The sequence below is a fragment of the Petromyzon marinus genome, chromosome 77 (genome assembly GCF_048934315.1).
Source record: "Petromyzon marinus isolate PM22_M1 ecotype Great Lakes invasive population chromosome 77, UKy_Petmar_22M1.pri1.0, whole genome shotgun sequence".
Classification (NCBI taxonomy): domain Eukaryota; kingdom Metazoa; phylum Chordata; class Hyperoartia; order Petromyzontiformes; family Petromyzontidae; genus Petromyzon; species Petromyzon marinus.
In genome coordinates, this window is record NC_133743.1 from 141,400 (window position 1) to 155,000 (window position 13,601).

At 56.3% G+C, this 13,601-nt stretch overlaps 1 protein-coding gene across 1 annotated transcript in view; it reads left to right on the plus strand.

Annotated features, from left to right (window-relative positions):
* The first annotated feature begins 3,857 nt into the window (after positions 1 to 3,857).
* Positions 3,858 to 13,601, plus strand: part of LOC116958386 (carbonic anhydrase 2-like) — a 30,386-nt gene continuing 20,642 nt past the window's right edge. The window contains exons 1-3 of the mRNA XM_076056621.1: positions 3,858 to 3,944; positions 5,460 to 5,562; positions 11,282 to 11,311. Of these exons, the coding sequence (XP_075912736.1) occupies positions 5,478 to 5,562; positions 11,282 to 11,311 (115 nt within the window). The 5' untranslated portion in view covers positions 3,858 to 3,944; positions 5,460 to 5,477. The remainder of the gene's footprint in view (positions 3,945 to 5,459; positions 5,563 to 11,281; positions 11,312 to 13,601) is intronic.

Sequence of the window (13,601 nt, forward strand, 5' to 3'; positions counted from 1 at the left end):
GGTTTGGCCACGAGACGTCATAGACGCCTGGCCCCCCGGGGCCTCCGGCACAAGCTTATTAGTTACATATTTCATACGTGGTTTGGTGGTAAATTTTTGAAGGTGGAGGGGTTACCAGCCCCTCGCACCCGTCCAGAGCCACCGTTTAGCCACTGTGGTGGTCACAGACGCTATGAGGGGAGGAGCCAATCAGAATTAGACCTCACCCCACAGCACTGTCCACGACAGAGTTGCCCGTCCGAAAGAGCTAAGAATAGGAAGGAGGTTATTTTGCCGGACACACCTACACCCACACCTACACACACACCTACACACACATCCCCCCATCACCCCCCCCCCATCCCCCCCCCATCCCCCCCATCCCCCCCTCCCCTCATCCTCCCCTCATCCTCCCCATCCGCCCTCCCCCCCATCTCCCCCCTCCCCCCTCCTCACCTCAACAATCAATTAGCCTGTGAGTGAGCGAGCCGGTTTATACACACACAAACCTACACACACCTATAGAGACACCTACACACACCTACACACACACCTACACACACACACCTACACACACACACCTACACACCTACACATACCCACACACACACACCTACACACACACCTACACACACACACCTACACACACACACCTACACCCACACACCTACACACACCTACATACACACCAACACACACCTACATACACACCAATACACACCTAAACACATACACACATACACACCTACACACGCACGTACACACACACACCTACACACCCACGTACACACACACACCTACACACACACCTACACACAAACACACCTACACACTTACACATACCCACACATACACACCTACGCACACACCTACACACACACACACCTACACACACCTACACACACACCTACACACACACCTACCCACAAACACCTACTCGCCCACATACACACTCACACCAACACACACACCTACACACACACACAAACACACCTACCCACACCTACACACACACCTACACACACACACCTACACACACACCTAAACACACACCTACACACACACCTACACACACCAACACACACACACCTACTCACCCACATACACACAGACCTACACACACACACCCACACACCTACACACCTACACACACACCTACACACACACACCTACACAGACCTACACACACACACCTACACAAACCTACACACACACATCTACACACCTACACACACCTACACACGCACACCTACACACACCTACACACACATATCTACACACACCTACACAAACACACCTAGCTACACACACATCTACACACACACACCTACATACACACACCTACACACACCTACACTCACACCTAAACACACACCTACCCACACACACACCTACCCACACACATCTACACACACCTACACACACCTACACACACACACACCTACCCACCTACACACACACACACCTACACACGCACCTACACACACACACCTACCCACACACCTACACACAAACACACATACACACCTACACACACACCTACACACACACATCTACACACATACACCTACACACACACCTACATACACACCTACACACATACACATACACACACACCTACATACACACCTACACACACACACACCTACACACACACCTACATTCACACCTACGCACACCTACACACAAACACACCAACACACACACCTACACACACACATAAACACACCTACCGACACCTACACACACACCTACACACACACACCTACACACACACCTAAACACACGCCTAAACACACACCTACACACACCTACACTCACACCAACACACACACACCTACTCACCCACCTACACACCCACCTACACACACACACACCTACACACACACACCTACACACACACCTACACACACACCTACACACACACACCTACCCACCCATATACACTTACACACACACCTACACACACACACACCTACACACGCACCTACACACACACACACACCTACACACAAACACACATACACACCTACACATACCCACACACCTAAACACACACCTACACACACATCTACACACACACACACCTACACACACACCTACATACACACCTACACACACACCTACATACACACCTACACACACACACCTACATACACACCTACACACACCTACACACAAACACACCAACACACACACCTGCACACACACACACACACAAACACACCTACCGACACCTACACACACACCTACACACACACACCTACACACACACCTAAACACACACCTACACACCCCTACACTCACACCAACACACACACACCTACTCACCCACATACACACACCTACACACACACACACCTACACACCTACACACACACCTACACACACACCTACACACACACACACCTACACACCTACACCCACACACCCACACACCTACATACACACCCACACACCTACACCTACACACACAAACACCTACACACACACCTACACACACACACCTGCACACACACACACCTACACACACACACCTACACACACATCTACACACACACCCACCTACACACACACCCACCTACACACACACCCACACACACACAAACCCACCTCCACACACACCCACATACACACACACCCACACACCTACACACACACACACACCTACACACCTACACACACACACACCCACCTACACACACACCCACCCACACACACCCACCTACACACACACACACACCTACACACACCCACCTACACACACACACCCACACACTTACACACACACCCACCCACACACACACCCACACCTACGCACACACCCACACACCTACACACACCCACCTACACACACCCACCTACACACACAGCCACACACCCACCTACACACACACCCACACACCTCCACACACACCCACCTACCCACACACCCACACACACCCACACACTTACACGCACACCCACCCACACACACCAACACACCCACCTACACACACACACCCACCTACACCCACACACCTACACACACTCCTACCTACACACACACACCCACACACCTACACACACACACCTCCACACACACCCACCTACCCACACACCCACCTACACACACACCCACACACACCCACACACACACACACCCACCTACACACACACACCTACACCCACCCACCTACACACCAACACACCCACCTACACCCACACACCTACACCCACCCACCTACACACCAACACACCCACACACACCAACACACCCACCTACACACACACACCCACCTACACCCACACACCTACACCCACCCACCTACACACCAACACACCCACCTACACCCACACATCTGCACCCACCCACCTACACACCAACACACCCACACACACCAACACACCCACACACACCAACACACCCACCTACACACACACACCCACCTACACCCACACACCTACACCCACCCACCTACACACCAACACACCCACCTACACCCACACACCTACACCCACCCACCTACACACCAACACACCCACCTACACACCAACACACCCACCTACACCCACACACCTACACCCACCCACCTACACACACACTCACCTACACACACACACCCACCTACACCCACACACCTACACCCACCCACCTACACACACACACCCACCTACACACACACACCTACACCCACCCACCTACACCCACCCACCTACACACACACTCACCTACACACACACACCCACCTACACCCACACACCTACACCCACCCACCTACACACACACACCCACCTACACACACACACACCTACACCCACCCACCTACACACATACACACACACCCACCTACACACACACACACCTACACCCCCCGCCCCTCGCCTGTATTTAAACGCCCACACCGACAGACAGGCGACTGTCCGCGCTGGCGAACTTCAGCTGGGAGTGACGGTCTCTGTTCTGGACTTCTCAGACATCGGAGGTACTGGTGTGTGTGTGTATGTGTATATGTATGTGTGTGTATGTGTGTGTATGTGTGTGTGTGGGGAGCGATAGTGTAGCGGTTAGCGCTACGCTGCGCTATGAACCTGCGACCCGGTTTCGATTCCCGCTCACGGCCAACACCAGTGACGATTATCTGAACCGGTCCCGGGCCTCCCCCTAGGTCGACTCAGCCTCAAAATGAGTACCTGGCGCGGTGTGCAGTAAACATCGCCACTGGGGAGACAAAGGCGGTCGGGCGTGGGGCTGGCCACCCACCCCCTCGTGTACCGTTACCGGCCTTCAGAGGTGCTCGCTAACAGCACTTGCCCCTACCGTCTGTTACAGGCTATATGGGGGATCTTTGTATGTGTGTGTGCGTTTGTGTGTATGTGTGTCTGTGTGCAGTTCAAGCCGTCGTAGGTACTGATGTGTGTGTCTGTGTGTGAGAGACCCACACAGAGACCCACACAGAGACCCACACAGAGACCCACACAGAGACACACACACAGACACACACACACACAGACACACACAGAGACACACACACACAGAGACACCCACAGAGACCCACACAGAGACACCCACAGAGACACACACACAGAGACCCACACAGAGAGACACACACAGACACACACACACACACAGACACACACAGAGACACACACACAGACACACACACAGACACACACAGAGACACACACAGAGACCCACACAGAGACCCCACAGAGACCCCACAGAGACCCCACAGAGACCCCCCACAGAGACCCCCCACAGAGACACACACACACAGAGACACACAGAGACACACACAGAGACACACACAGACACACACACACAGAGACCCACACACACAGAGACCCACACAGAGACACACACACACAGAGACACCCACACAGAGACCCACACAGATACACATAGAGACACACACAGAGATACACACAGAGACACCCACACAGAGACCCACACACAGACACACACACAGAGACACACAGAGACACACACAGAGACACACACAGAGACACACACAGAGACACCCCACAGAGACCCCCCACAGAGACACAGAGACACCCACACAGAGACACCCACACAGAGACACCCACACAGAGACACCCACACAGAGACACCCACACAGAGACACCCACACAGAGACACCCACACAGAGACACCCACACAGAGACACCCACACAGAGACACCCACACAGAGACACCCACACAGAGACACCCACACAGAGACACCCACACAGAGACACCCACACAGAGACACCCACACAGAGACACCCACACAGAGACACCCACACAGAGACACCCACACAGAGACACCCACACAGAGACACCCACACAGAGACACCCACACAGAGACACCCACACAGAGACACCCACAGAGACACACACAGAGACACACACAGAGACACACACAGAGACACACACAGAGACACACACAGAGACCCGTCGACTCAGGCTATACGTGGGGCATCATTGTCGTTGTGACTAATCCGTGATTGTGATTCTCCAGGTGCTGCTCGTGTTGGTGATGATGGTGATGATGATGATGGTGAAAAGAGTCTTCTTCTTGATGCTCTGCCTGGTGCAGATGCAGGGGGTGATGACGGCAGAAGGTGAGAGAGTGGGTGAATGAGTGAGTGGGTGAATGAATGAGTGAGTGGGTGAGTGAGTGGGTGAGTGAGTGAATGGGTGAGTGAGTGAGTGGGTGAGTGAGTAGGTGAGTGAGTGGGTGAGTGAGTGGGTGGGTGTATGAGTGAGTGAGTGGGTGGGTGAGTGGGTGGGTGGGTGAATGAGTGAGTGGGTGAGCGGGTGGGTGAGCGGGTGGATGAGCGGGTGGGTGGATGAGCGGGTGGGTGGGTGAGCGGGTGGGTGGGTGAGCGGGTGGGTGGGTGAGCGGATTGGGTGAGTGAGTGGGTGAGTGAGTGGGTGGGTGAGTGGGTGGGTGAGTGGCGGGGTGAGTGGCGGGGTGAGTGGCGGGGTGAGTGGCGGGGTGAGTGGCGGGGTGAGTGGCGGGGTGAGTGGCGGGGTGAGTGGGTGAGTGGCTGGGTGAGTGAGCGGCTGGGTGGGTGAGCGGCTGGGTGAGTGAGTGAGTGGTGGGTGAGTGAGTGAGTGAGCAGGTGGGTGGGTGAGCGGGTGGGTGAGCGGGTGGGCGGGTGAGCGGGTGGGTGAGTGGGTGGGTGAGTGGTGGGTGAGTGGCGGGGTGAGTGGCGGGGTGAGTGGCGGGGTGAGTGGCGGGGTGAGTGGCGGGGTGAGTGAGTGGTTGAGCGGCGGGGTGAGTGAGTGAGTGGCTGAGTGAGTGAGCGAGTGGCTGAGTGAGTGAGTGAGCGAGTGAGTGAGTGAGCGAGTGGCTGAGTGAGTGGCTGAGCGAGCGAGCGAGCGGCTGGGTGAGTGAGTGAGTGAGCGGCTGGGTGAGTGTGAGTGGGTGGGTGAGTGGGTGGGTGAGTGAGTGAGTGGGTGAGTGGGTGGGTGAGTGAGTGAGCGGCTGGGTGAGTGAGTGGGTGAGCGGCTGGGTGAGTGAGCGGCTGGGTGGGTGAGCGGCTAGGTGAGTGAGTGAGCGACTGGGTGAGTGGGTGGGTGAGTGAGTGGGTGGGTGGGTAGGTGAGTGAGTGGGTGAGTGAGGATGTGAGTGGGTGAGTGAGTGGGTGAGTGAGTGGGTGGGTAGGTGGGTGAGTGGGTGAGTGGGTGGGTGGGTGAGTGAGTGGTTGGGTGGGTGAGTGAGTGGGTGAGTGAGTGGGTGGGTGAGTGGGTGAGTGGGTGAGTGGGTGAGTGAGTGAATGGGTGGGTGAGCGGGTGGGTGAGCGGGTGGATGAGCGGGTGGGTGAGTGGGTGAGTGGGTGGGTGAGTGGGTGGGTGAGTGGGTGGGTGAGTGGCGGGATGAGTGGCGGGATGAGTGGCGGGATGAGTGGCGGGATGAGTGGCGGGATGAGTGGCGGGATGAGTAGGCGGGGTGAGTGGCGGGGTGAGTGGCGGGGTGAGTGGCGGGGTGAGTGGCTGGGTGAGTGAGCGGCTGGGTGGGTGAGCGGCTGGGTGAGTGAGTGAGTGGTGGGTGAGTGAGTGAGTGAGCGGGTGGGTGGGTGAGCGGGTGGGTGAGCGGGTGGGCGGGTGAGCGGGTGGGTGAGTGGGTGGGTGAGTGGTGGGTGGGTGAGTGGTGAGTGAGTGGTGGGTGAGTGAGTGGCGGGGTGAGTGTCGGGGTGAGTGGCGGGGTGAGTGGCGGGGTGAGTGGCGGGGTGAGTGGCGGGGTGAGTGGCGGGGTGAGTGGCGGGGTGAGTGGCGGGGTGAGTGGCTGGGTGAGTGAGTGGTTGAGCGGCGGGGTGAGTGAGTGAGTGGCTGAGTGAGTGAGCGAGTAGCTGAGTGAGTGAGTGAGCGAGTGAGTGAGTGCGTGAGCGAGTGGCTGAGTGAGTGGCTGAGCGAGCGAGCGAGCGGCTGGGTGAGTGAGTGAGTGAGCGGCTGGGTGAGTGTGAGTGGGTGGGTGAGTGAGTGAGTGGGTGAGTGGGTGGGTGAGTGAGTGAGCGGCTGGGTGAGTGGGTGGGTGAGTGGGTGGGTGAGTGAGTGAGTGGGTGAGTGGGTGGGTGAGTGAGTGAGCGGCTGGGTGAGTGAGCGGCTGGGTGGGTGAGCGGCTGGGTGAGTGAGTGAGCGACTGGGTGAGTGGGTGGGTGAGTGAGTGGGTGGGTAGGTGAGTGAGTGGGTGAGTGAGGATGTGAGTGGGTGAGTGAGTGGGTGAGTGAGTGGGTGAGTGAGTGGGTGTGTGGGTGGGTGAGTGGGTGGGTGGGTGAGTGAGCGAGTGGTTGGGTGGGTGAGTGGGTGAGTGAGTGGGTGGGTGAGTGGGTGAGTGAGTGAGTGGGTGAGTGGGTGAGTGAGTGAGTGGGTGAGTGGGTGAGTGAGTGAGTGGGTGGGTGAGTGAGTGGGTGGGTGGGTGAGTGAGTGGGTGGGTGAGTGAGTGAGCGGCTGGGTGAGTGAGTGGGTGAGTGAGTGGGTGAGTGAGTGAGCGGCTGAGTGAGTGAGTGAGCGGCTGAGTGAGTGAGTGAGCGGCTGGGTGAGTGAGTGGGTGAGCGGCTGGGTGAGTGAGTGAGTGAGCGGCTGGGTAAGTGAGTGAGCGGCGGGGTGAGTGAGTGGTTGAGCGGCGGGGTGAGTGAGTGGTTGAGCGGCTGGGTGAGTGAGTGAGTGGCTGAGTGAGTGAGTGAGTGACTGAGTGACTGAGTGGCTGAGCGAGTGAGTGGGCGGCTGAGTGGGCGAGTGATATAAAAAAAATTGTTGTAAGTTTCTCTGGTGCAACAGCAGTAGCAGCAGTGTCGCAGTAACATGTAGATGCCCTTCGGGGTTGCCGTCTAACCGGCTGTGCGCTCGTTCAGAAGCGTGAGACCCGGGGGGCGGGGGGGGGCCCGAGATCGTCGATGTCACGTTCGGCAGCGCTGGGCCGCTCGGCTTCCTGAGAAAGTTCGTCGCTAACGAAGGGGGCGAACTTTCTTGCGAGAGAACATTCTCTGTGGCCCGCAGAGACACACACACAGAGACACAGAGACGCAGAGACACAGAGACACACACAGAGACACAGAGACACACACGCAGAGACACACACAGAGAGACACATGCAGAGACACATGCAGAGACACACACACAGAGACACACACACAGAGACACACACACAGAGACACACACACAGAGACACACAGAGAAACACACACAGAGACACACACAGAGACCCAGAGACACACACAGAGACACACACACAGAGACACACACACAGAGACACACACACAGAGACACACACACACACAGACACACACACACACAGACACACACACAGAGACACACACACAGAGACACACACACAGAGACACACACAGAGACCCAGAGACACACACAGAGACACACACAGAGACACACGCAGAGACACACGCAGAGACACAGAGACCCAGAGACACACACAGAGACACACACAGAGACACACACAGAGACACACACAGAGACGCAGAGACACAGAGACACACACAGAGACACACACGCAGAGAGACACACATACAGACACAGAGAGCCAGAGACACACACACAGAGACACACACACACAGAGACACACACAGAGACACACAGAGACACACACAGAGACACACACACAAAGACACACAGAGACACACACAGAGACACACACACACAGAGACACACACAGAGACCCACACAAAGAGACACACACAGAGACACACACAGAGACCCACACACAGAGACACACACAGAGACACACACAGAGACACACGCAGAGACACACACAGAGACCCACACAGAGACACACACAGAGACACACACAGAGACACACACAGAGACACACACAGAGACACACACAGAGACACAGAGACCCACACAGAGACCCACACAGAGACACACACAGAGACACAGAGACCCAGAGACCCACACAGAGACACACACAGAGACACACACAGAGACACACACAGAGACACACACAGAGACACACAGAGACACACACAGAGACACACACAGAGACCCACACAGAGACCCACACAGAGACACACACAGAGACACACACAGAGACACACACAGAGACCCAGAGACCCACACAGAGACACACACAGAGACACACACAGAGACACACAGAGACACACACACAGAGACACACACAGAGACCCACAAAGAGACACACACAGAGACACACACAGAGACCCACACACAGAGACACACACAGAGACACACACACACAGAGACACACGCAGAGACACACACAGAGACACACACACACAGAGACACACACAGAGACACACACAGAGACACACACAGAGACACAGAGACCCAGAGACCCACACAGAGACCCACACAGAGATCCACAAAGAGACCCACACAGAGACACACACAGAGACACACACAGAGACACACACAGAGACACAGAGACCCAGAGACCCACACAGAGACCCACACAGAGACCCACACAGAGACACACACAGAGACACACACAGAGACACACACACACAGAGACACACGCAGAGACACACACAGAGACACACACAGAGACACACACAGAGACACACACAGAGACACACACACAGAGACACACACAGAGACACAGAGACCCAGAGACCCACACAGAGACACACACAGAGACACACACAGAGACACAGAGACCCAGAGACCCACACAGAGACACATACAGAGACACACACAGAGACACACACAGAGACACACACAGAGACACACACAGAGACACACACACAGACACAGAGACACACACAGAGACACACACAGAGACACACACAGAGACACAGAGACCCACACAGAGACCCACACAGAGACCCACACAGAGACACACACAGAGACACACACAGAGACACACAGAGACACACACAGACACACACAGAGACACAGAGACACACACAGACCCACACACAGAGACACACACAGAGACCCACACAGAGACACACACAGAGACCCACACAGAGACACACACAGAGACACACACAGAGACACACACAGAGACACCCCCACCACAGAGACCCCCCGACAGAGACCCCCCCACCACAGACCCCCCCCCCACCACAGAGACCCCCCCACCACGGAGACCCCCCCACCACGGAGACCCCCTCACCACAGAGACCCCCCCACCACAGAGACTCTGAGCTATCATTTGCCGATGTCCAGGTCGCGTACGTAGAGCTGAACATGGCAGCTTCTGTGGTGTGAGCGTCTCTAGCCTAGGGGCACCCCCAGTGGCAGCTGTCCCTGTGTGTGTCAGTCAGCTGTCAGTAGTAGGGGGTAGCGATGATTGTTGCTGTGTGGGTCTATAGTCTAGGGGCACCCCCAGTGGCAGCTGTCTCTGTGTGTGTCCGTCAGCTGTCAGTAGTAGGGGGTAGCGATGATTTTTGCTGCTGTTGCTGTTGCTGTGTGGGTCTATAGTCTAGGGGCACCCCCAGTGGCAGCTGTCCCGATGGTTGCTGCTGTTGCTGTGGGTCTATAGCCTAGGGGCACCCCCAGTGTCAGCTGTCTCTGTGTGTCAGTCAGCTGTCAGTAGTAGGGGGTAGCGATGGTTGCTGCTGCTGCTGTGTGGGTCTATAGCCTAGGGGCACCCCCAGTGGCAGCTGTCCCGATGGTTGCTGCTGTTGCTGTGGGTCTATAGCCTAGGGGCACCCCCAGTGTCAGCTGTCTCTGTGTGTCAGTCAGCTGTCAGTAGTAGGGGGTAGCGATGGTTGCTGCTGCTGCTGTGTGGGTCTATAGCCTAGGGGCACCCCCAGTGGCAGCTGTCCCGATGCTGCTGCTGTTGTTGTTGCTGCTGCTGCTGTGTGGCTACTCGAGGTCTCACGTCGCTGCTTTTCCCCTCCCGCGCGTGTGAAACAGTGCACTGGTGCTACACCAACTCGTCGTGCGGTGAGTTCCAATGCGGGGGTTGGTGGCCCACTCGGAGATCGCACACGGAGAGACCCACAGACTCACCACCACCACGCAGAGACCCCCAGACTCACCACCACACAGAGACCCACAGACTCAACACACATAGACCTACAGACTCACCACCACACAGACCCACAGACTCAACACACAGAGACCCACAGACTCACCACCACACAGAGACCCATAGACTCACCACCACACAGAGACCCACAGACTCACCACACAGAGACCTACAGACTCACCACCACCACACAGAGACCCATAGACTCACCACCACACAGAGACCCACAGACTCAACACACAGAGACCCACAGACTCATCACCACACAGACACCCACAGACTCACCACCACACAGAGACCCACAGACTCACCACACTGAGACCCACAGACTCATCACACACAGACACCCACAGACTCATCACACACAGAGACCCACAGACTCACCACACAGAGACCCACAGACTCATCACACACAGAGACCCACAGACTCACCACCACCACACAGAGACCCACAGACTCACCACCACCACACAGAGACCCATAGACTCACCACTCAACACCACACAGACCCACAGACTCACCATACACAGGGACCCACAGACTCACCACCACACAGAGACCCACAGACTCACCACCACACAGAGACCCACAGACTCACCACACAGAGACCCATAGACTCACCACACAGAGACCTACAGACTCACCACCACCACACAGAGACCCATAGACTCACCACCACACAGAGACCCACAGACTCACCACACAGAGACCTACAGACTCACCACCACCACACAGAGACCCATAGACTCACCACCACACAGAGACCCACAGACTCAACACACAGAGACCCACAGACTCATCACCACACAGACACCCACAGACTCACCACCACACAGAGACCCACAGACTCACCACACTGAGACCCACAGACTCATCACACAGAGACCCACAGACTCACCACACAGAGACCCACAGACTCATCACACACAGAGACCCACAGACTCACCACCACCACACAGAGACCCACAGACTCACCACCACCACACAGAGACCCATAGACTCACCACTCAACACCACACAGACCCACAGACTCACCATACACAGGGACCCACAGACTCACCACCACACAGAGACCCACAGACTCACCACCACACAGAGACCCACAGACTCACCACACAGAGACCCATAGACTCACCACACAGAGACCTACAGACTCACCACCACCACACAGAGACCCATAGACTCACCACCACACAGAGACCCACAGACTCACCACACAGAGACCTACAGACTCACCACCACACAGAGACCCATAGACTCGCCACCACCACCACCACCACACAGAGACCCATAGACTCACCACCACACAGAGACCCATAGACTCACCACCACCACACAGAGACCCACAGACTCACCACCACCACACAGAGACCCATAGACTCACCACTCACCACCACACAGAGACACACAGACTCAACACACAGAGACCCACAGACTCACCACCACATAGAGACCCATAGACTCACCACTCACCACCACGCAGAGACCCACAGACTCACCACCACACAGAGACCCACAGACTCACCACCACACAGAGACCCACAGACTCACCACCACACAGAGACCCACAGACTCACCACCACACAGAGACCCACAGACTCACCACCACACAGAGACCCACAGACTCACCACCACACAGAGACCCACAGACTCATCACCACACAGACACCCACAGACTCACCACCACACAGAGACCCACAGACTCACCACACTGAGACCCACAGACTCATCACACAGAGACCCACAGACTCATCACACACAGAGACCCACAGACTCACCACCACCACACAGAGACCCATAGACTCACCACTCACCACCACACAGACCCACAGACTCACCATACACAGGGACCCACAGACTCACCAGCACACAGAGACCCACAGACTCACCACCACACAGAGACCCACAGACTCACCACACAGAGACCCATAGACTCACCACACAGAGACCTACAGACTCACCACCACCACACAGAGACCCATAGACTCACCACCACACAGAGACCCACAGACTCACCACACAGAGACCTACAGACTCACCACCACACAGAGACCCATAGACTCGCCACCACCACCACCACCACACAGAGACCCATAGACTCACCACCACACAGAGACCCATAGACTCACCACCACCACACAGAGACCCACAGACTCACCACCACCACACAGAGACCCATAGACTCACCACTCACCACCACACAGA